At 49.1% G+C, this 25,941-nt stretch overlaps 1 protein-coding gene across 1 annotated transcript in view; it reads left to right on the top strand.

Annotated features, from left to right (window-relative positions):
• The window catches only part of LOC121593820 (titin-like), a 158,880-nt gene that overhangs the window by 114,005 nt on the left and 18,934 nt on the right, over positions 1 to 25,941 (top strand). The window contains 5 exon segments of the mRNA XM_041916522.1: positions 2,515 to 9,708; positions 10,250 to 18,871; positions 18,961 to 19,161; positions 19,357 to 20,532; positions 20,535 to 25,853. Coding sequence (XP_041772456.1) covers positions 2,515 to 9,708; positions 10,250 to 18,871; positions 18,961 to 19,161; positions 19,357 to 20,532; positions 20,535 to 25,853 — 22,512 coding nt within the window.

A 25,941-nucleotide genomic window follows, 5' to 3' on the forward strand; every position in this document is an offset into this window, starting at 1 on the left:
ACGTTTCCGACGTGGAGAGTGTAAAGAACTCGATCGAGGTGAAGGAAATCCTTACCAACCTGAAGGCCAGCGAGTTTGGCCCGGGTGAGGCACCGCTGCGCGAGCTCGCCACGATCGCTTTCATGGTCAAGCACGGTGTAACGGTCAGTGAGATTACCAGCTTTTACCAGGCGAACAACTTCCCCGCCCTGCAGAAGCCCGAGTCCCAGTCGGCAATGGTGCTGCTGCTCGAGCGCGAAGGATACGCCAACATTGTCACGGAGATACTGACCGAAACGGACATGGACGAGACGCAGCTGGCGGCAACGGCCGGTTTCCGTGCGTTCATGCGCATGATCGAGGTGAACCACGCGAGCGTGGAGGAGATCATCGCACACTTCTCGCCGGACGACTTTGTTGTGCAGGAGTGGAAAACCGAAACGGCATTCGAGGTGCGCTAGAACTCACGCTATACTCAACCTCTTCCCGTTCGACTAACCCTAGCTCCTGATATCTCTGCTAACCTACTTGCCCTGCTCTTTTGAGTACCTTTCCACCCTTCTCTCCCCATTCCTACCACTTTTCGCATGATCTTTCTCTGCTTACACTGTCTTTTCGATTTTAGAAACACGAAGAAACGCGTCTGATTTCGTCGAGTGAAGTGCGCACCACTGGTAATTTACTACGCCCAAAGCCATCCTAGCAGGATCGTTTCGTCTAAATGCTATATTTTCTTCTTCTTTTCTTCTTCTTCTAAACCGCTTGCTCCTTAAATTGCCCGCCCTCTACGCAACTGCCGCATGAACGAACCTTAACCAACGCGCAGAGACCACCGTGCGAACGATGAAGGAGCTAGACATCAAAGGTTTGCAATCATAAAAGATCCTATCGCCAACCTTCCCCTCTCCAACCCGTGCACGCCCTGCTCTTCTTCCCAACAAACCTCTTCTTACCGCTTGTGTTGTGTTGTGTGTCGCCAACCGCCAACTCGTTTGCCTGCCCTGCCTGTGTGCGCCCGCTTGCTTGCTGACCGTATTGGCCCGCACCCAGTGCCATACGACTGCTCCAACTCCAACTCGCTATCTATACTTGTTGTAAACCTTTCCCTCGCTTCGACTGTGCGTCGTAGCTCACGCTCTAGTAGTGAAGTAGTGAACGTTTTTCGTAATTTTCGTTTCTATATATTATGCATAAAGAAAGAACAGATGATTATTTCTCACTCTATTAGAATAGATTTTATGAACAGAAACTTACCTAGTAGTAGCATTATTGCGATGTGTGATTTGCCTCAAATGAGCTTGTAGTGTGCGTCGCTTGACAACTGTGCGAAGAAGGAATAAAGCAACTGTCTTTACGTACCGAACGATACAACGAATGGATCGTGGCCGCTAGATCTCGCTAGTAGAAGTTCGAAAGATATCGAAAGATACCGTGTTGTTGCTGCTGAAACTTATGCTTTTAGGCTTAATTGTTAACCCGTTGCTTTATTTTTAGCGCATTAAACTTGAAAGTTTGTCGCTTTGATATATGTTCAACGGCCATCGTTCATCTCCACCGCTGATGGTAAGTAAAACCAAAATACGATTCTTCTACTACTATCACTCTCAAGTGCCTCAAAATTGAATGCATCCTACGATTAGAAAACAACTCTGTATGTGCAGATTCTTTACCACTAGCTCGGAATGCCTTCGTATCTATAGAACCTATGTCTGTCTGTCTCTCTTTTCCTCTCGCTCTCCTCGACCGTAGTAGAATAGTATTGATGGAATGTTATTTTGGAATGTTTGTTTCACGTCTATCGTTTGATTTTCTACGCTATATACCGTCTATACTTTGCCTGTTCTATACAAGCCTGTGGTTGCAATTGGCAAAGGTTGGCCCAAATGCCAACCAAATGTTGCGCTAATGCTCGTTTGGGGCATGACACGATTGTTTGTACACTATATATTCAGCAAACGCCTGTTAGCCATAGTTTACTACACTAGCGTCGTTAAAGCCTGCGCATCCGTTTCTTTAGGATCACCGCCGGAATGGCTGCTCTGTTGTGTGCCTGTCGATTGAAGAATGTGAATGAGTTAGACGCCAAGCCTCTTCACTATCTCTATTATCTCGATTGGATCGTTCTTTGTAGTGTCACTCGCACTGCACGAAATTCAATGTCTTCCCACTACTTCTTCGTCTGTTCTGTTCTGTATCTTCTACATCTTCTATCGCTGTCTCTATGAAAAACAAACAACTCTCTGTCTATCACAAGCTCTGTCTTTGTTTCACTTTTCAACAATGGCAGTACTGCCTCCTACACCAACGGTAGGCTTCAATTGAACACATCCGTTTTACGTCACTTCACGTACACTTTGTACACTCTCTTACAACACATCATGCCACTACTTTTCGGAGACACATCAATGCACCCAATAATTTGGTACACCTTTGCAAACTGTTTAGAGTAGCTCGTAGTAACACTCTATTGCGCGGCTCCATTGCTGCCCCCAGACCCACTGAATCCTATTGTTCCAACTTCGCATGATTCCACAGAAACACCCGATCTCAGAGAAGACGCCCATCATAGCACCGGCAGCCATACTGCGATTGCCACCACAACTATCACCACGAACAACACCACTGTCACGAAGAAAAAACACAAGAAACTTCGCTCCGACAAACGGCAGCAGCACAAACACGAAGACGAGACAGAGATTGTCGACAGTGAAGAGTCGATCGAGGAGCGCAGGCGCCTAACGCAGCAACGTCGCAGACAGCCCCTCCAACCGCTGCGGCCTCTGCTGCCAAGCGAGGAGCAGGTGCAGGAAGAGTTGGCCCCCGATTTTCTTACCTCGCCCGTCCGGGAAGCGCACAGCCTCCCGCTGGAGGTGGCGTCCGTGACGAGCGAGTCGACCGTGCTGAGTCAGGTGTCGAATCTGGTCGAGCCTGACACGGCCACCGGCACTAGTGCTACTGTCAAGGTCGTGCCGGAAACGGCCCTGGTAACTGAGGAGATCTTTTTGTCCGAGCGTGAGTCCGACACGATGCTGCCGGACAGTGCGCGCCTGGCAGCCAGTCCGCACTACAAGCTGTTCGGTGTGAATGAGCCGGTTCAGGTTTCCGAGGTGAGTCCGCAGGAAAGCTCGTTCGATCGAAGCCCGCAAACGATGCCCCAGCAAGCGTCGGCTACGGCCGATTTCGCACCCGTACAATCGCTCATCGTGAGCGAGTCCACAGCACAAGACTCGACCGCTGTTTTGGAACAGGTGGTCGAAACTGTAGGCAGCGCCACCTTACAGCTGCTGACGCACGATGCAACGATCGTGCAGGAAACGGTGTCCTCACAGTCGGAGCGTGAGTTGTCGATTTTGCAACGCCCAACGCCTAGCCATGCCCACACGAACGTACTATCGAAGGAGTCGCTTCAGGTGACGGAAGTAAACCGCATCGAAAAGGAAGAAACGTTTGACGGTCACATGAAACTGCCCACCGTACAACCACACTACCAGATACTACCGTCGGAATCCATTCAGACGGAAGAGACCATCACTCAGGACGCACCGAGTCGTTACTATCCTGAGCTGGTGGTTCCGACGGAAAGTGCCCGTCCAGCAATCGTGGAACAGAAATCGTACACGACGGAGGTTATGAATGCTCCGGAAAAGGAGGACACATATCAGCCAGGACGTTTGCCTCCGCAGCAGTGGGCCGATGTGGAGCTCCTAACCAAGGAACCATTGTCCGTTACGGCACAACAGGTTGGAGAGTCTGAGGTGGAGTTTTCAGCAACACCGAAGATGAGCTCCTACCAAGCCACTGGCTCTGTGACAATGTTCGAAAACCAACTCACAACGCAACTGGTTAATGATAATATCACCGCCCAAGACTTCCAGGCTCAGCCGTTCGAGTCCAAACGAGCGAACGTAGAGTTCCTGGAGCGAACGTGTGTTTCGGTGTCGAAGGTACTAAGCAACGAAGCGGAAGCATCGCTTGCACCGTTTGAAGTGACGGACAGTGCGATGGCACAGACCACTCTTACGGCACTCAAACCCGTAAGCGAATCCACGCTGCCATTTATCCACGAGAAGGAAACCCTCCATCAAGGAGCTCCTCGGCCGAACGAAGCGATTGCTGCGACACTGCTCGAACCTATCGAAAATCTTGCAATCACCGAGGTGGAGACAGCTGATACGGCAGGAAGATTCTCACCGGAAGCCATCGTCGACCGTTCCGAGCAGGCATCGACCAGCTTTGTTCCAATCCAATCACACTCCGTTACGACGGTAGATGCAAATGAGAAGGAAGCTGACCTACTCGCTAAAGCTGCTGCACCTTCGGCATATGCCGAGCAGCAGCTTAACCTGCAGCATCAGCTAGAGGTTGTGCAGCATGAAACGGCCGAACGGGAATTTACCTTCCAACCGTACGCTATGCCGCAAGATCAAACACTAAAACCGACGCCAACCGATAGTCTGAAGTCGGTGTTGGTGCAGGAAACGATCGCCAATGTATCTGCGGCTGAGCTGCTCCAAACTACCCCAACGTCCCAGCTGGCACGTCTAGTTGGGGCCGGTGAACATGATGAAAAGATTGTTTCCGAAATCACCATCTACGAGACGGTCCGGTCGCAGGAGGAAACAGTTCGACCGGAAGAGAAGACGGCCGAACTGCAGCTGCCCAGTCTGGCCAGCGAGCTCATTGTGACGGAGGTCGTTAGTGGTCAGATGGCGAACGAAGAATGTAAACTGCAGGAGCTGGCCAAGGATCAAACGATCAAACCAATCCCGACGCATTCGCTCAAGACGGTACTGGTGGAGGAAACGGTTGCCAGTGAAGGAACAGACCGGCTAGACATTCAACAAACGCAAGATATCACGCAAGCCTACGTCAAAGGTGATGAGCTGGAGGAAACGATCGTATCTGAGGCGATGATACTGGAGGGCACACAACAGTACACCGTGCCTGATGCTCCTGCCCAAAAATTGGCCACCGCGAACGTTGAACGTCCTGTTGAAGGCTTAACCGTGACGGAGATAGTTTCGGAGCAGCGGGAACAGGAAGAAATCATACAACCTGTGAAAGATCGCTCCGCAAAGCCGGTCCCGACGGAAGCGCTCAAGTCAGTGCTCATCGAAGAAGTGCAACTGTCTAGCCACACTGAAACACTGGCAGCTGATGAAACACACGCTTCTGAAGCAATCGTTAAGATTGGAGACGCACTTGAGCAGACGACCGTACAGGAGATGGTTATCCTGGAAGATGTAAACAATCTTAAAGAGGACAGTAAACCTGAGCAGAAACAAGCCGAAACACTGTTACAACCTAGCACCGAACTTACCATCACCGAAGTCGTCGCCGAGGATCGCGAGCGAGAAGGTTTCGATGTGGCCGAAATTGCCAAAGACCATACGGCTCGCTCTGTACCGACGCACACGCTCAAATCCGTACAGGTGGAGACAACAGAAGCGGTCGACTCGGTCACCAGCATCGTGGCTCCTGCCGTTGTCGAGTCACTTGCCACCATGCAGCGTGACCAGCTGGAAGAGAAGATTGTAAGTGAGCAACTTGTGCTGGAAGCGGTGAATCAGTATGAACGAGAAAATGTCGCCATGCGCCAGGCCGTCCCAGCGCTCGAACCGAACAGTGAGCTTACGGTAACGGAAGTGATAGTTGAGCAGAAGGAACAGGAAAAGGTAGACGAGCTGGCAGTGAAAGATGCACACGCTCACTCCCTACCCACGCATATGCTCAAATCGGTTACAGTGGAGCAGGTTGAAGCTTCGGAAAGCCTTACCAGGATAGAACAAACCGTACCGGTTGAAACCCTGGCCAGTGTTCGTAGCGATCAGCTCGAGCAAACAATGGTCTCTGAAATGATCGCTTACGAAGCCACCGCTGGCATGGTTGAGGAGGTTAAACCGACCGAAAAGTTGGCTGATTTAACAGTGATTCCCATCAACGAGCTACTCGTCAGTGAAACCGTTGCCGAGCAGAAGGAAAGAGAAGGATTCAATGTGGCAAAGATCGCTCAGGATTATGTTGCCAAACAGGTACCGACGCATTCGCTCAAATCGGTCCAAGTAGAGGAAACGTTTGCGAGTGAAGACGCATCTCAGCTTAGTCAAGCATTGGCCAGCGAGACGAAAGCAACGACCCAGAACGACGAGCTAGAACAAACGACCGTTTCCGAAACGTTTGTCTTCGAAGAGACGCCAGCACTTGAAGCTACTCCCAAACCGACACCCAAATCAGCAGAATCGCTTTATGAGCCACAGATTGGCGTAATTGTTACAGAGATCAACGTCGGACAGAAGGAGTGCGATGGCTTCAGTGTGGCGGAGCTCGCACAAGACCACACGGCCACAGCTGTTGCTGGTCATGCATTAAAGACGGTAATGGTTGAAGAAATCACCGCATCCGACACGATTGATCAGCTTAAATCGCCCCAGCAGCTGCTCAGCTCGGCTTCGGTGCGTAGCGAACAGTTCGAACAAACCACCGTCCAGGAGACGACTGTGTACGAAGGCTCACAGCAGCTGCCGGTGGATGAGATGCCTGCAGCCAAATCAGCCGATCGGTCCTTCATCCCCAACGCGGAACTGATCGTGACCGAGATCGTAAGCGAACAGAAAGAACGCGAAGGCTACAATGTGGCTGAACTGGCGCGCGATCACACAGCCACGACAACCATGACCACACACTCGCTCAAATCGATTACGATCCAAGAGACACTTCCGGAGGAAAGAGTTGACAAGCTTCGGCATGATCAGACAGCAGAAGCTACCTCTGCCGCCGTCACGGACGACAAGTTAGAGGAGACGATTGTGCGTGAAGCATTCGTTCTGGAGACGATCGATAACTACACGATGGAGTTTACGCCGTCGGAAAAGCAAGCACTACCAAACATCACTCCCATGACGGAGTTGCACGTGACGGAGGTAATTGTGGAGCAGAAGGAAAAGGACGGCTACTCGATACAGGATATCGCACAAGAGCATGTCGTCAAAATGCTTCCCTCGCATACGCTCAAATCGGTCATCGTGGAGGAGGTGCAGACATCGGACGTGGTGGGTGATGTGGAACAGCTACGGTCCATCCCACTCACGGTAAGCGTTCGCAAAGAGCAGTTTGAATCACAAACCGTCACCGAGCAGCTCATTCTCGAAGGTTTCGAGAAGCTGGATGAACAGCAAAAACCGACACACAAATCAGCCACCTCCAATATTGAAGCCAGCAGTGAGCTACTCGTGATGGAGGTCATTACGGAGCAGAAAGAGCAAGAAGGATACGATGTGCAGCAGATAGCAAGCAACTACAACGCTAAAGAGGTTCCATCGCACACGTTGCGATCAGTACAGATAGAGGAAACACTGCCAATGGACGATGTCAAGCAATTCGTAGATACACCACACACCTCCCATGCCAAACCGCTGACGGACGAGATCGAGGAACGAGTCATCGCCGAAACGGTTGTGCTGGAAAACGTTGCTAACCTGGAACAAGTGTCCCAGCCGGAGTCAAAGCACGCGGAAAAGGTGTTGCCGAGTCAGACGGAACTTCACGTAACGGAGGTAATTGTGGAGCAGAAGGAGAATGACGGATACAGCGTGTCCGATTTGATAGTACAGCAGTCGGCGAAAACGATCCCTACCGAGCCACTGAAATCGATCACCGTGGAGGAAGTGATTCTGTCCAGTGGAACAGAAAACATTGAAGCTAAGGAAACAGCATCCTCCACCCTTGCCTCCGTACGTAGTGACGAACATCAGGAAACGACCATTTCCGAGCAGGTCGTGCTCGAAGCAACAGATCGTTTCGAACAACAAACTGTCCCGGAAGGAAAAACAGCATCCTCCTCGATGCAACCTCGCGAAGAGCTAGTCGTTACGGAGGTTGTATGCGAACAGAAGGAATCGGAAGGGTTCGATGTGCAGCAAATTGCCAGCGGCTACTCCGCCCAGGTTGTTCCATCGCAGATACTCAAGTCAGTGGCGGTGGAACAAGTTCAAACGGTTGAAATGCACGGTGTGATGAAGGAGGAATTAACTGTTGCCAGCGAGAACCGTGCGTTGGTTAACGAATCTGAACACGAACAAAAAACCATACAAGAAACCATGGTGTACGAGATGCTGTCTGAGAAACCGACCGATCAAACACCCGAGCAAAAGCTCGCCAACATTGACGTTCAGCCGGTGCAGGAACTCATCGTAACGGAGGTGATTGCCGAGCAGAAAGAAAGGGAGGGCTTCGATGTGCATGAAATTGCAAAGGACTACACAGCTCACCCAACTACAGCCGGTTTGCACAAATCGATCGCAATTCAAGAGGTGCACTCTTCGGACGCTCTGGAAGAGCTCGACGCAGCTGTAGCTACTGCCACGGCGACTCCCCAAACGGACAACCTGCAAGAAACGGTCGAGTCAGAAACGACAGTGCTTGAAGCGGCCACCACTCTGGTGCCTGACGATCATCCGGCAGGGAGAACGGCTGCCACTGCTGTGCTGCCAAACGTAGAGCTGCAGGTGTTGGAAGTTGTGGTTGAGCAGCGAGAAAAAGAGGGTTACGATGTGAAATCAATTGCTAAAGATTTCCACGCACAAGCCCTTGCAGAAGCTGAACCGATGAAATCTGTCATTGTAGAAGAAGTTCAGGTGAGTCAAGATGCAACGGAGCTGCCTTCCAGTCCTGCTCAAAAGCAAGCGGCAACTTCGACCAAAGACCAGTACGAACAGACGATCGTAAGCGAAACAGTCGTGTACGAGGATCTAGCACAACAGCAAGAGCGTCTAACGCCGGAAGAACATCGAGCAACGACGAGCCTGGATGCCGTAACAGGAGTTACCATCACCGAAGTTATCACCGAACAAAAAGCCAAGGAAGGTGTTGAGATAACAGAGATCGATAGTCAAAAGGCGAAACTGGTGCCGAGTGATGCTCTGAAATCGCTTACAGTGGAGCAAGTGGACACACTGCAGAGTGTGGTGGATGCACCGCAAGGACAAGTACCCAAGACGAAGGCACTTGTCAAGTCCGATACCATCGACGAAACGACGGTGATCGAAACGATGGTGTTTGAAAACACGTCCGAATACAAGCAACAGCTCGAACTAACGCAACAAACGGCCAAGACACTCGCGGATGAAGACACCAAGAAATCACTTCTGGTGCAGGAGGTATTAACGTTGCAAGAGTCAAAGACGCTACCAGCCGACGGCACCAAGCCGGTTGAAGCTAGCTTTACGCCCGATCAATTGCTACAGACTACGGTGGAGCAGACGACCGTGTACGAGGGAACGGAACAGTTTTCGTCCACGCTAACGATGGACAAAAAGTATCCCACGTTCGACATGCAAGGGCTTGAGCTTCCACTTCAAAGTACGGTGGATGTATCAGATGCTGTGAGTGAATTGACACCGCATCGCGAGCCCACAACTAGTGTTAAGCCTAGTCTTACAGAACAGCTTCCTGCGGCTTCCACCACGGAAACCGTGAGCCAGGACTCGTACGATAAACTGTCCACACCGAAAGAAACCACCACGCAACAGGCACAGCGCACGGTATCGAATTTGTTCGTTTCGACCACGACCGAAACGGTGCTAGGGGAAGGGCTAGATAGGGCCGATTTCAGTCTGCGGTCAGAAACCCAAACGGCGTCGATGAAGTTTACCGATATGACGGTTGTACCCCTGCAATCTGAACTGCTCACATCCGACACGGCACAGCTACTCGAAGAGACCGTGCAGCCACGTAAGTTTGCCTCCGCCACGCTGGAGGAAGGTTTGAGGGCACCTGAATGTTTAGAAGTAGCTAGTAATGAACAGAGCGACGCTGCCATCGACTTCGTAACGTCTGGCAGGCGGGCGTCGGTTACCTTTATCACTAACCAAACGGTTCATGTTTCCGAAACGACTCTCGACGAGTGCACAGATCGGATCGAGCTTGCTCAAGAGCCAGAACAGCGGTTCGCAAGACTGACTGAATCTGCTCTGCTCACGTACGAGGAGTCTCGTCCTGTGATAGCACTGGGTAAGTACAGGGTGGGAAAAATGCATAACCAATGCCCATTTTCATCACATTCATGTCATAAACTATACGGCTTACTAAATATCAATTTACATTGTACAATATTATCTGTCGTTCCTAAACACGGAACACAGATACGCTAAATGCTATACAAAAGCTTACCTTTGTCAATTTTACTGCATTATTACACCATTGTACACATATCTGTAGTGAGGCAAGAACAACAGTTTACACTAAACATACACCTTTACCACTATTCCAACAGATCACACTGGCCACAAAACACGTACCACTACATCACAGAGCAGACAGATCACTAGTCAAGCCACACATCAGGAAGAACAAATCATACACACAGAAGATACACAAAACATACACATTCAAAAACGAAAACAATCCATGCCGGAAGAAGTGCGCGTCTCACAAAAAGTCATTGAACAGGGAAAAACGAAAATACAAGTAATGAAAAAGCGAGTGGTGAAACAGAGCATCGATGGAAAAGAGCAGCTCACAGAAATTGTCACAATCCAGGAAAATGATCAAGCGCCCATCACAACTGTCACTGTAAGTGCAACGAAACTTCCGGAGCAAGAAGCCATCGAAATCTCACTGGATAACCAGCAACAAACGGACGCATCACAAATTGTGCAGCCGATTGAGGAAACAACGATCGAAGAGCATCCAGAAGTCGTAGAAGAAGTCAGATCTGACACCGGTGTAGTCAAGAAGACGGTCGTTAAGAAAAAGATCATCAAGAAGCGTGTTGGGCCCAAGGAAGAGGTCACTGAGGAAGTTGCCGTAGAGGAAGATGGAAAACAGCCTGAGACAACTGTCACAGTCAGCGAGCATGAGGTTCCATATGAGGTTACAGAGCCTTTCGAGGAGGAGCGCAAGCCTCTCGAAGCTGTTGTGGATGAGTATCCAGAGCCAATGCAGGCAACGCTTAAGACGAAGACTACCAAGATCGTCAAGAAGAAGGTCAAGAAGATCAAGCAAGGCGAGCCCAGCTCCGAAGAAGTTCCTCAGGAAGAGGTAGACGAGTTGGTCCTCGAACAGACTCCCATCGAGCAACCAGTTATTGAGGAGCTCCCAGAGCATGTTGAGGTCGTTGAGACCATCACTAAGGAAGGAAAGTCCAAGAAGCACGTCACCAAAACCAAGGTCATCAAGAAGAAGACGGCCGGAAAGGTCGAGGAGGTCAAGATTGTGACTGTGCAAGAAGACGATCAAGTACCCGAGACCACGGTCACCATGACTGAGGAGGAGACGGCTCCTGAAACAGTTCCAACCGTGTCTGAGGAGACTCCGTCGGTTGAAGTCCTCAAACCTAAGAAAAAGAAGATCAAAACCATCAAGAAGAAGGGAGAGGATACGACAACTATTGTTCAGAAGCTGCTTAAGCTCGAAGTCACTAGCACAGAACTGCAACCGTACGAACACGTCGACGGAACAGCGCCTAAACTGGACATCATACCTCAGACTGCTGTAGAAGCTCTTGAAATTGAGGAGCTTCCTGAAGAGGTCAAGGTTACCGAAGTCGTCAACAAAACTGGTCAAACCAAAAAGCAAGTCACGAAAAAGAAGACCATCAAGAAACGTGTCGGGCAAAAGGAGGAGCATATCGAGGTAGTCACTGTTCAACAAGACGACATGGCTCCGGAAACCACCATCACTGTAACCGAGGAAGAAACTCCCGAGCTCAAACCAGTTGATGACAAGCCTAAGCCCAAGAAGAAGAAGGTCAAGACCATCAAGACTACTGACGACTCTGACGATATCATTGAGCGTCTTCTCAACCTGGAAGTGCACAAAACTGAGCTTGAACAGTACGAGAAGATCGATGTCGATATGCCGAAGCGCTTGCGACCGGTTGAGGAAACAACGATCGAAGAGTATCCAGAAGTCGTAGAAGAAGTCAGATCTGACACCGGTGTAATCAAGAAGAAGGTCATTAAGAAAAAGATCATCAAGAAGCGTGTTGGGCCCAAGGAAAAGGTCACTGAGGAAGTTACCGTAGAGGAAGATGGAAAACAGCCTGAGACAACTGTCACAGTCACCGAGCATGAGGTTCCATATGAGGTTACAGAGCCTTTCGAGGAGGAGCGCAAGCCTCTAGAAGCTGTTGTGGATGAGTATCCAGAGCCAATGCAGGCAACGCTTAAGACGAAGACTACCAAGATCGTCAAGAAGAAGGTCAAGAAGATCAAGCAAGGCGAGCCCAGCTCCGAAGAAGTTCCTCAGGAAGAGGTAGACGAGTTGGTCCTCGAACAGACTCCCATGGAGCAACCAGTTATTGAGGAGCTCCCAGAGCATGTTGAGGTCGTTGAGACCATCACTAAGGAAGGGAAGCCCAAGAAGCACGTCACCAAAACCAAGGTCATCAAGAAGAAGACGGCCGGAAAGGTCGAGGAGGTCAAGATTGTGACTGTGCAAGAAGACGATCAAGTACCCGAGACCACGGTCACCATGACTGAGGAGGAGACGGCTCCTGAAACAGTTCCAACCGTGTCTGAGGAGACTCCGTCGGTTGAAGTCCTCAAACCTAAGAAAAAGAAGATCAAAACCATCAAGAAGAAGGGAGAGGATACGACAACTATTGTTCAGAAGCTGCTTAAGCTCGAAGTCACTAGCACAGAACTGCAACCGTACGAACACGTCGACGGAACAGCGCCTAAACTGGACATCATACCTCAGACTGCTGTAGAAGCTCTTGAAATTGAGGAGCTTCCTGAAGAGGTCAAGGTCACCGAAGTCGTCACCAAAACTGGTCAAACCAAAAAGCAAGTCACGAAAAAGAAGACCATCAAGAAACGTGTCGGGCAAAAGGAGGAGCATATCGAGGTACTCACTGTTCAACAAGACGACATGGCTCCGGAAACCACCATCACTGTAACCGAGGAAGAAACTCCCGAGCTCAAACCAGTTGATGACAAGCCTAAGCCCAAGAAGAAGAAGGTCAAGACCATCAAGACTACTGACGACTCTGACGATATCATTGAGCGTCTTCTCAATCTGGAAGTGCACAAAACTGAGCTTGAACAGTACGAGAAGATCGATGTCGATATGCCGAAGCGCTTGCGACCGGTTGAGGAAACAACGATCGAAGAGCATCCAGAAGTCGTAGAAGAAGTCAGATCTGACACCGGTGTAGTCAAGAAGACGGTCGTTAAGAAAAAGATCATCAAGAAGCGTGTTGGGCCCAAGGAAGAGGTCACTGAGGAAGTTACCGTAGAGGAAGATGGAAAACAGCCTGAGACAACTGTCACAGTCACCGAGCATGAGGTTCCATATGAGGTTACAGAGCCTTTCGAGGAGGAGCGCAAGCCTCTCGAAGCTGTTGTGGATGAGTATCCAGAGCCAATGCAGGCAACGCTTAAGACGAAGACTACCAAGATCGTCAAGAAGAAGGTCAAGAAGATCAAGCAAGGCGAGCCCAGCTCCGAAGAAGTTCCTCAGGAAGAGGTAGACGAGTTGGTCCTCGAACAGACTCCCATGGAGCAACCAGTTATTGAGGAGCTCCCAGAGCATGTTGAGGTCGTTGAGACCATCACTAAGGAAGGGAAGCCCAAGAAGCACGTCACCAAAACCAAGGTCATCAAGAAGAAGACGGCCGGAAAGGTCGAGGAGGTCAAGATTGTGACTGTGCAAGAAGACGATCAAGTACCCGAGACCACGGTCACCATGACTGAGGAGGAGACGGCTCCTGAAACAGTTCCAACCGTGTCTGAGGAGACTCCGTCGGTTGAAGTCCTCAAACCTAAGAAAAAGAAGATCAAAACCATCAAGAAGAAGGGAGAGGATACGACAACTATTGTTCAGAAGCTGCTTAAGCTCGAAGTCACTAGCACAGAACTGCAACCGTACGAACACGTCGACGGAACAGCGACTAAACTGGACATCATACCTCAGACTGCTGTAGAAGCTCTTGAAATTGAGGAGCTTCCAGAAGAGGTCAAGGTCACCGAAGTCGTCACCAAAACTGGTCAAACTAAAAAGCAAGTCACGAAAAAGAAGACCATCAAGAAACGTGTCGGGCAAAAGGAGGAGCATATCGAGGTAGTCACTGTTCAACAAGACGACATGGCTCCGGAAACCACCATCACTGTAACCGAGGAAGAAACTCCCGAGCTCAAACCAGTTGATGACAAGCCTAAGCCCAAGAAGAAGAAGGTCAAGACCATCAAGACTACTGACGACTCTGACGATATCATTGAGCGTCTTCTCAACCTGGAAGTGCACAAAACTGAGCTTGAACTGTACGAGAAGATCGATGTCGATATGCCGAAGCGCTTGCGACCGGTTGAGGAAACAACGATCGAAGAGCATCCAGAAGTCGTAGAAGAAGTCAGATCTGACACCGGTGTAGTCAAGAAGACGGTCGTTAAGAAAAAGATCATCAAGAAGCGTGTTGGGCCCAAGGAAGAGGTCACTGAGGAAGTTACCGTAGAGGAAGATGGAAAACAGCCTGAGACAACTGTCACAGTCACCGAGCATGAGGTTCCATATGAGGTTACAGAGCCTTTCGAGGAGGAGCGCAAGTCTCTCGAAGCTGTTGTGGATGAGTATCCAGAGCCAATGCAGGCAACGCTTAAGACGAAGACTACCAAGATCGTCAAGAAGAAGGTCAAGAAGATCAAGCAAGGCGAGCCCAGCTCCGAAGAAGTTCCTCAGGAAGAGGTAGACGAGTTGGTCCTCGAACAGACTCCCATGGAGCAACCAGTTATTGAGGAGCTCCCAGAGCATGTTGAGGTCGTTGAGACCATCACTAAGGAAGGAAAGCCCAAGAAGCACGTCACCAAAACCAAGGTCATCAAGAAGAAGACGGCCGGAAAGGTCGAGGAGGTCAAGATTGTGACTGTGCAAGAAGACGATCAAGTACCCGAGACCACGGTCACCATGACTGAGGAGGAGACGGCTCCTGAAACAGTTCCAACCGTGTCTGAGGAGACTCCGTCGGTTGAAGTCCTCAAACCTAAGAAAAAGAAGATCAAAACCATCAAGAAGAAGGGAGAGGATACGACAACTATTGTTCAGAAGCTGCTTAAGCTCGAAGTCACTAGCACAGAACTACAACCGTACGAACACGTCGACGGAACAGCGCCTAAACTGGACATCATACCTCAGACTGCTGTAGAAGCTCTTGAAATTGAGGAGCTTCCAGAAGAGGTCATGGTCACCGAAGTCGTCACCAAAACTGGTCAAACCAAAAAGCAAGTCACGAAAAAGAAGACCATCAAGAAACGTGTCGGGCAAAAGGAGGAGCATATCGAGGTACTCACTGTTCAACAAGACGATATGGCTCCGGAAACCACCATCACTGTAATCGAGGAAGAAACTCCCGAGCTCAAACCAGTTGATGACAAGCCTAAGCCCAAGAAGAAGAAGGTCAAGACCATCAAGACTACTGACGACTCTGACGATATCATTGAGCGTCTTCTCAACCTGGAAGTGCACAAAACTGAGCTTGAACAGTACGAGAAGCTCGATGTCGATATGCCGAAGCGCTTGCGACCGGTTGAGGAAACAACGATCGAAGAGCATCCAGAAGTCGTAGAAGAAGTCAGATCTGACACCGGTGTAGTCAAGAAGACAGTCGTTAAGAAAAAGATCATCAAGAAGCGTGTTGGGCCCAAGGAAGAGGTCACTGAGGAAGTTACCGTAGAGGAAGATGGAAAACAGCCTGAGACAACTGTCACAGTCACCGAGCATGAGGTTCCATATGAGGTTACAGAGCCTTTCGAGGAGGAGCGCAAGCCTCTCGAAGCTGTTGTGGATGAGTATCCAGAGCCAATGCAGGCAACGCTTAAGACGAAGACTACCAAGATCGTCAAGAAGAAGGTCAAGAAGATCAAGCAAGGCGAGCCCAGCTCCGAAGAAGTTCCTCAGGAAGAGGTAGACGAGTTGGTCCTCGAACAGACTCCCATGGAGCAACCAGTTATTGAGGAGCTCCCAGAGCATGTTGAGGTCGTTGAGACCATCACTAAGGAAGGGAAGCCCAAGAAGCACGTCACCAAAACCAAGGTCATCAAGAAGAAGACGGCCGGAAAGGTCGAGGAGGTCAAGATTGTGACTGTGCAAGAAGACGATCAAGTACCCGAGACCACGGTCACCATGACTGAGGAGGAGACGGCTCCTGAAACAGTTCCAACCGTGTCTGAGGAGACTCCGTCGGTTGAAGTCCTCAAACCTAAGAAAAAGAAGATCAAAACCATCAAGAAGAAGGGAGAGGATACGACAACTATTGTTCAGAAGCTGCTTAAGCTCGAAGTCACTAGCACAGAACTGCAACCGTACGAACACGTCGACGGAACAGCGCCTAAACTGGACATCATACCTCAGACTGCTGTAGAAGCTCTTGAAATTGAGGAGCTTCCAGAAGAGGTCAAGGTCACCGAAGTCGTCACCAAAACTGGTCAAACTAAAAAGCAAGTCACGAAAAAGAAGACCATCAAGAAACGTGTCGGGCAAAAGGAGGAGCATATCGAAGTAGTCACTGTTCAACAAGACGACATGGCTCCGGAAACCACCATCACTGTAACCGAGGAAGAAACTCCCGAGCTCAAACCAGTTGATGACAAGCCTAAGCCCAAGAAGAAGAAGGTCAAGACCATCAAGACTACTGACGACTCTGACGATATCATTGAGCGTCTTCTCAACCTGGAAGTGCACAAAACTGAGCTTGAACAGTACGAGAAGATCGATGTCGATATGCCGAAGCGCTTGCGACCGGTTGAGGAAACAACGATCGAAGAGCATCCAGAAGTCGTAGAAGAAGTCAGATCTGACACCGGTGTAGTCAAGAAGACGGTCGTTAAGAAAAAGATCATCAAGAAGCGTGTTGGGCCCAAGGAAGAGGTCACTGAGGAAGTTACCGTAGAGGAAGATGGAAAACAGCCTGAGACAACTGTCACAGTCACCGAGCATGAGGTTCCATATGAGGTTACAGAGCCTTTCGAGGAGGAGCGCAAGCCTCTCGAAGCTGTTGTGGATGAGTATCCAGAGCCAATGCAGGCAACGCTTAAGACGAAGACTACCAAGATCGTCAAGAAGAAGGTCAAGAAGATCAAGCAAGGCGAGCCCAGCTCCGAAGAAGTTCCTCAGGAAGAGGTAGACGAGTTGGTCCTCGAACAGACTCCCATGGAGCAACCAGTTATTGAGGAGCTCCCAGAGCATGTTGAGGTCGTTGAGACCATCACTAAGGAAGGGAAGCCCAAGAAGCACGTCACCAAAACCAAGGTCATCAAGAAGAAGACGGCCGGAAAGGTCGAGGAGGTCAAGATTGTGACTGTGCAAGAAGACGATCAAGTACCCGAGACCACGGTCACCATGACTGAGGAGGAGACGGCTCCTGAAACAGTTCCAACCGTGTCTGAGGAGACTCCGTCGGTTGAAGTCCTCAAACCTAAGAAAAAGAAGATCAAAACCATCAAGAAGAAGGGGGAGGATACGACAACTATTGTTCAGAAGCTGCTTAAGCTCGAAGTCACTAGCACAGAACTGCAACCGTACGAACACGTCGACGGAACAGCGCCTAAACTGGACATCATACCTCAGACTGCTGTAGAAGCCCTTGAAATTGAGGAGCTTCCAGAAGAGGTCAAGGTCACCGAAGTCGTCACCAAAACTGGTCAAACTAAAAAGCAAGTCACGAAAAAGAAGACCATCAAGAAACGTGTCGGGCAAAAGGAGGAGCATATCGAGGTAGTCACTGTTCAACAAGACGACATGGCTCCGGAAACCACCATCACTGTAACCGAGGAAGAAACTCCCGAACTCAAACCAGTTGATGACAAGCCTAAGCCCAAGAAGAAGAAGGTCAAGACCATCAAGACTACTGACGACTCTGACGATATCATTGAGCGTCTTCTCAACCTGGAAGTGCACAAAACTGAGCTTGAACAGTACGAGAAGATCGATGTCGATATGCCGAAGCGCTTGCGACCGGTTGAGGAAACAACGATCGAAGAGCATCCAGAAGTCGTAGAAGAAGTCAGATCTGACACCGGTGTAGTCAAGAAGACGGTCGTTAAGAAAAAGATCATCAAGAAGCGTGTTGGGCCCAAGGAAAAGGTCACTGAGGAAGTTACCGTAGAGGAAGATGGAAAACAGCCTGAGACAACTGTCACAGTCACCGAGCATGAGGTTCCATATGAGGTTACAGAGCCTTTCGAGGAGGAGCGCAAGCCTCTCGAAGCTGTTATGGATGAGTATCCAGAGCCAATGCAGTCAACGCTTAAGACGAAGACTACCAAGATCGTCAAGAAGAAGGTCAAGAAGATCAAGCAAGGCGAGCCCAGCTCCGAAGAAGTTCCTCAGGAAGAGGTAGACGAGTTGGTCCTCGAACAGACTCCCATGGAGCAACCAGTTATTGAGGAGCTCCCAGAGCATGTTGAGGTCGTTGAGACCATCAATAAGGAAGGAAAGCCCAAGAAGCACGTCACCAAAACCAAGGTCATCAAGAAGAAGACGGCCGGAAAGGTCGAGGAGGTCAAGATTGTGACTGTGCAAGAAGACGATCAAGTACCCGAGACCACGGTCACCATGACTGAGGAAGAGACGGCTCCTGAAACAGTTCCAACCGTGTCTGAGGAGACTCCGTCTATTGAATTTGTGAAAACTAAGAAAAAGAAGATCAAAACCATCAAGAGGAAGGGCAATGACACGGATGATATTGTGCAGGAGCTTCTTAAGTTAAGTGCTCCTATCTCTTCTGAGGAACCATTCGATCGGCCGACGATCGAGGAACTAATCCCTGCTCCATGCGAGCTCCTGCAAGCCATCAAGCCGAAACAAAAAGGAAAATCTAAGAAGCAAACACACACTACCACTCCACAGCTTGATACACAAGACACACACTCACAATCACTTATTCTACATGATACTGAGGGTAAGAGATTAGCTACACACATCATTGCATCATATTTTTGTATATTTATTGCAACACACAACTTACAACATTCTTACATATTATTCTAGATGCCGAAACGCACGAACACACATCTCCTGAATACATCACTACATTTGAAACATGTACAGACAACAACCAGACATTCATAAAGTCCAAAAACACAAAGATCATTAAGGAACATGGGGCAGTAATCGAAGAAACATTCGATGATACCATTACTCACACTATTCCTCAAATGCCATCGGAAGTTCTGATCGAAGAGATTGAAGGTAAACATAATATTAACTAACCTATGTTCACATCAAATTATGCAAGATAAGATTAAAGGTTCAAGATTTTCCACATACCACATTTACATGATATCGTATGTCTACACATTCCATATTTTACACCATGACATTCGTATATTTATACAAAACACTCAATCTTTACCCCTCAAACTAATGTATCTACTTATCTCACAGAATCTGCACCACTACTCCAAATCACACAACTCGAAGAAACACCTCAAATCGTACAGGAAGTCTCCACAAAACATAAACCCAAGAAGAAACAAACACAAACACAAGCAAACGAACAAACTGAGACTGTAACAGTTGAGCAAGTTCAACTGATTCCAGGAGAAACAGAACATACGGCCGAGATGCGTACTGTAGTCACAAAGAGGGCTAAATCGAAAAAGTCTAAGGTTACTGTTATACAAGGGGTCACTGAAACTGTTGTTGTCGAAGATGAAGACGTAGTTCCGCTTGAAACTCAACCGGCTCCTGCTCATGAACAAGCCGTAATTATTTCTGAGCTTCCTGAGCAAATATCCGTGCAAGAAGTGATCACTGCCACTGGAGAAGCCAAAAAGCAGATCACAAAAAAGAAAACCATCAAGAAACGTGTCGGGCAAAAGGAGGAGCATATCGAGGTAGTCACTGTTCAACAAGACGACATGGCTCCGGAAACCACCATCACTGTAACCGAGGAAGAAACTCCCGAGCTCAAACCAGTTGATGACAAGCCTAAGCCCAAGAAGAAGAAGGTCAAGACCATCAAGACTACTGACGACTCTGACGATATCATTGAGCGTCTTCTCAACCTGGAAGTGCACAAAACTGAGCTTGAACAGTACGAAAAGATCGATGTCGATATGCCGAAGCGCTTGCGACCGGTTGAGGAAACAACGATCGAAGAGCATCCAGAAGTCGTAGAAGAAGTCAGATCTGACACCGGTGTAGTCAAGAAGACGGTCGTTAAGAAAAAGATCATCAAGAAGCGTGTTGGGCCCAAGGAAGAGGTCACTGAGGAAGTTACCGTAGAGGAAGATGGAAAACAGCCTGAGACAACTGTCACAGTCAGCGAGCATGAGGTTCCATATGAGGTTACAGAGCCTTTCGAGGAGGAGCGCAAGCCTCTCGAAGCTGTTGTGGATGAGTATCCAGAGCCAATGCAGGCAACGCTTAAGACGAAGACTACCAAGATCGTCAAGAAGAAGGTCAAGAAGATCAAGCAAGGCGAGCCCAGCTCCGAAGAAGTTCCTCAGGAAGAGGTAGACGAGTTGGTCCTCGAACAGACTCCCATCGAGCAACCAGTTATTGAGGAGCTCCCAGAGCATGTTGAGGTCGTTGAGACCATCACTAAGGAAGGAAAGCCAAGAAGCACGTCACCAAAACCAAGGTCATCAAGAAGAAGACGGCCGGAAAGGTCGAGGAGGTCAAGATTGTGACTGTGCAAGAAGACGATCAAGTACCCGAGACCACGGTCACCATGACTGAGAAGGAGACGGCTCCTGAAACAGTTCCAACCGTGTCTGAGGAGACTCCGTCGGTTGAAGTCCTCAAACCAAAGAAAAAGAAGATCAAAACCATCAAGAAGAAGGGAGAGGATACGACAACTATTGTTCAGAAGCTGCTTAAGCTCGAAGTCACTAGCACAGAACTGCAACCGTACGAACACGTCGACGGAACAGCGCCTAAACTGGACATCATACCTCAGACTGCTGTAGAAGCTCTTGAAATTGAGGAGCTTCCAGAAGAGGTCAAGGTTACCGAAGTCGTCACCAAAACTGGTCAAACCAAAAAGCAAGTCACGAAAAAGAAGACCATCAAGAAACGTGTCGGGCAAAAGGAAGAGCATATCGAGGTAGTCACTGTTCAACAAGACGACATGGCTCCGGAAACCACCATCACTGTAACCGAGGAAGAAACTCCCGAGCTCAAACCAGTTCATGACAAGCCTAAGCCCAAGAAGAAGAAGGTCAAGACCATCAAGACTACTGACGACTCTGACGATATCATTGAGCGTCTTCTCAACCTGGAAGTGCACAAAACTGAGCTTGAACAGTACGAAAAGATCGATGTCGATATGCCGAAGCGCTTGCGACCGGTTGAGGAAACAACGATCGAAGAGCATCCAGAAGTCGTAGAAGAAGTCAGATCTGACACCGGTGTAGTCAAGAAGACGGTCGTTAAGAAAAAGATCATCAAGAAGCGTGTTGGGCCCAAGGAAGAGGTCACTGAGGAAGTTACCGTAGAGGAAGATGGAAAACAGCCTGAGACAACTGTCACAGTCAGCGAGCATGAGGTTCCATATGAGGTTACAGAGCCTTTCGAGGAGGAGCGCAAGCCTCTCGAAGCTGTTGTGGATGAGTATCCAGAGCCAATGCAGGCAACGCTTAAGACGAAGACTACCAAGATCGTCAAGAAGAAGGTCAAGAAGATCAAGCAAGGCGAGCCCAGCTCCGAAGAAGTTCCTCAGGAAGAGGTAGACGAGTTGGTCCTCGAACAGACTCCCATCGAGCAACCAGTTATTGAGGAGCTCCCAGAGCATGTTGAGGTCGTTGAGACCATCACTAAGGAAGGAAAGCCCAAGAAGCACGTCACCAAAACCAAGGTCATCAAGAAGAAGACGGCCGGAAAGGTCGAGGAGGTCAAGATTGTGACTGTGCAAGAAGACGATCAAGTACCCGAGACCACGGTCACCATGACTGAGGAGGAGACGGCTCCTGAAACAGTTCCAACCGTGTCTGAGGAGACTCCGTCGGTTGAAGTCCTCAAACCTAAGAAAAAGAAGATCAAAACCATCAAGAAGAAGGGAGAGGATACGACAACTATTGTTCAGAAGCTGCTTAAGCTCGAAGTCACTAGCACAGAACTGCAACCGTACGAACACGTCGACGGAACAGCGCCTAAACTGGACATCATACCTCAGACTGCTGTAGAAGCTCTTGAAATTGAGGAGCTTCCAGAAGAGGTCAAGGTTACCGAAGTCGTCACCAAAACTGGTCAAACCAAAAAGCAAGTCACGAAAAAGAAGACCATCAAGAAACGTGTCGGGCAAAAGGAAGAGCATATCGAGGTAGTCACTGTTCAACAAGACGACATGGCTCCGGAAACCACCATCACTGTAACCGAGGAAGAAACTCCCGAGCTCAAACCAGTTGATGACAAGCCTAAGCCCAAGAAGAAGAAGGTCAAGACCATCAAGACTACTGACGACTCTGACGATATCATTGAGCGTCTTCTCAACCTGGAAGTGCACAAAACTGAGCTTGAACAGTACGAAAAGATCGATGTCGATATGCCGAAGCGCTTGCGACCGGTTGAGGAAACAACGATCGAAGAGCATCCAGAAGTCGTAGAAGAAGTCAGATCTGACACCGGTGTAGTCAAGAAGACGGTCGTTAAGAAAAAGATCATCAAGAAGCGTGTTGGGCCCAAGGAAGAGGTCACTGAGGAAGTTACCGTAGAGGAAGATGGAAAACAGCCTGAGACAACTGTCACAGTCACCGAGCATGAGGTTCCATATGAGGTTACAGAGCCATTCGAGGAGGAGCGCAAGCCTCTCGAAGCTGTTGTGGATGAGTATCCAGATCCAATGCAGGCAACGCTTAAGACGAAGACTACCAAGATCGTCAAGAAGAAGGTCAAGAAGATCAAGCAAGGCGAGCCCAGCTCCGAAGAAGTTCCTCAGGAAGAGGTAGACGAGTTGGTCCTCGAACAGACTCCCATCGAGCAACCAGTTATTGAGGAGCTCCCAGAGCATGTTGAGGTCGTCGAGACCATCACTAAGGAAGGGAAGCCCAAGAAGCACGTCACCAAAACCAAGGTCATCAAGAAGAAGACGGCCGGAAAGGTCGAGGAGGTCAAGATTGTGACTGTGCAAGAAGATGATCAAGTACCCGAGACCACGGTCACCATGACTGAGGAGGAGACGGCTCCTGAAACAGTTCCAACCGTGTCTGAGGAGACTCCGTCGGTTGAAGTCCTCAAACCTAAGAAAAAGAAGATCAAAACCATCAAGAAGAAGGGAGAGGATACGACAACTATTGTTCAGAAGCTGCTTAAGCTCGAAGTCACTAGCACAGAACTGCAACCGTACGAACACGTCGACGGAACAGCGCCTAAACTGGACATCATACCTCAGACTGCTGTAGAAGCTCTTGAAATTGAGGAGCTTCCAGAAGAGGTCAAGGTCACCGAAGTCGTCACCAAAACTGGTCAAACCAAAAAGCAAGTCACGAAAAAGAAGACCATCAAGAAACGTGTCGGGCAAAAGGAGGAGCATATCGAGGTAGTCACTGTTCAACAAGACGACATGGCTCCGGAAACCACCATCACTGTAACCGAGGAAGAAACTCCCGAGCTCAAACCAGTTGATGACAAGCCTAAGCCCAAGAAGAAGAAGGTCAAGACCATCAAGACTACTGACGACTCTGACGATATCATTGAGCGTCTTCTCAACCTGGAAGTGCACAAAACTGAGCTTGAACAGTACGAGAAGATCGATGTCGATATGCCGCAGCGCTTGCGACCGGTTGAGGAAACAACGATCGAAGAGCATCCAGAAGTCGTAGAAGAAGTCAGATCTGACACCGGTGTAATCAAGAAGACGGTCGTTAAGAAAAAGATCATCAAGAAGCGTGTTGGGCCCAAGGAAGAGGTCACTGAGGAAGTTACCGTAGAGGAAGATGGAAAACAGCCTGAGACAACTGTCACAGTCACCGAGCATGAGGTTCCATATGAGGTTACAGAGCCTTTCGAGGAGGAGCGCAAGCCTCTCGAAGCTGTTGTGGATGAGTATCCAGAGCCAATGCAGGCAACGCTTAAGACGAAGACTACCAAGATCGTCAAGAAGAAGGTCAAGAAGATCAAGCAAGGCGAGCCCAGCTCCGAAGAAGTTCCTCAGGAAGAGGTAGACGAGTTGGTCCTCGAACAGACTCCCATGGAGCAACCAGTTATTGAGGAGCTCCCAGAGCATGTTGAGGTCGTTGAGACCATCAATAAGGAAGGAAAGCCCAAGAAGCACGTCACCAAAACCAAGGTCATCAAGAAGAAGACGGCCGGAAAGGTCGAGGAGGTCAAGATTGTGACTGTGCAAGAAGACGATCAAGTACCCGAGACCACGGTCACCATGACTGAGGAGGAGACGGCTCCTGAAACAGTTCCAACCGTGTCTGAGGAGACTCCGTCGGTTGAAGTCCTCAAACCAAAGAAAAAGAAGATCAAAACCATCAAGAAGAAGGGAGAGGATACGACAACTATTGTTCAGAAGCTGCTTAAGCTCGAAGTCACTAGCACAGAACTGCAACCGTACGAACACGTCGACGGAACAGCGCCTAAACTGGACATCATACCTCAGACTGCTGTAGAAGCTCTTGAAATTGAGGAGCTTCCAGAAGAGGTCAAGGTTACCGAAGTCGTCACCAAAACTGGTCAAACCAAAAAGCAAGTCACGAAAAAGAAGACCATCAAGAAACGTGTCGGGCAAAAGGAGGAGCATATCGAGGTACTCACTGTTCAACAAGACGACATGGCTCCGGAAACCACCATCACTGTAACCGAGGAAGAAACTCCCGAGCTCAAACCAGTTGATGACAAGCCTAAGCCCAAGAAGAAGAAGGTCAAGACCATCAAGACTACTGACGACTCTGACGATATCATTGAGCGTCTTCTCAACCTGGAAGTGCACAAAACTGAGCTTGAACAGTACGAAAAGATCGATGTCGATATGCCGAAGCGCTTGCGACCGGTTGAGGAAACAACGATCGAAGAGCATCCAGAAGTCGTAGAAGAAGTCAGATCTGACACCGGTGTAGTCAAGAAGACGGTCGTTAAGAAAAAGATCATCAAGAAGCGTGTTGGGCCCAAGGAAGAGGTCACTGAGGAAGTTACCGTAGAGGAAGATGGAAAACAGCCTGAGACAACTGTCACAGTCAGCGAGCATGAGGTTCCATATGAGGTTACAGAGCCTTTCGAGGAGGAGCGCAAGCCTCTCGAAGCTGTTGTGGATGAGTATCCAGAGCCAATGCAGTCAACGCTTAAGACGAAGACTACCAAGATCGTCAAGAAGAAGGTCAAGAAGATCAAGCAAGGCGAGCCCAGCTCCGAAGAAGTTCCTCAGGAAGAGGTAGACGAGTTGGTCCTCGAACAGACTCCCATGGAGCAACCAGTTATTGAGGAGCTCCCAGAGCATGTTGAGGTCGTTGAGACCATCAATAAGGAAGGAAAGCCCAAGAAGCACGTCACCAAAACCAAGGTCATCAAGAAGAAGACGGCCGGAAAGGTCGAGGAGGTCAAGATTGTGACTGTGCAAGAAGACGATCAAGTACCCGAGACCACGGTCACCATGACTGAGGAAGAGACGGCTCCTGAAACAGTTCCAACCGTGTCTGAGGAGACTCCGTCTATTGAATTTGTGAAAACTAAGAAAAAGAAGATCAAAACCATCAAGAGGAAGGGCAATGACACGGATGATATTGTGCAGGAGCTTCTTAAGTTAAGTGCTCCTATCTCTTCTGAGGAACCATTCGATCGGCCGACGATCGAGGAACTAATCCCTGCTCCATGCGAGCTCCTGCAAGCCATCAAGCCGAAACAAAAAGGAAAATCTAAGAAGCAAACACACACTACCACTCCACAGCTTGATACACAAGACACACACTCACAATCACTTATTCTACATGATACTGAGGGTAAGAGATTAGCTACACACATCATTGCATCATATTTTTGTATATTTATTGCAACACACAACTTACAACATTCTTACATATTATTCTA

This window comes from Anopheles merus, chromosome 2L, assembly GCF_017562075.2.
Source record: "Anopheles merus strain MAF chromosome 2L, AmerM5.1, whole genome shotgun sequence".
Lineage (NCBI taxonomy): Eukaryota > Metazoa > Arthropoda > Insecta > Diptera > Culicidae > Anopheles > Anopheles merus.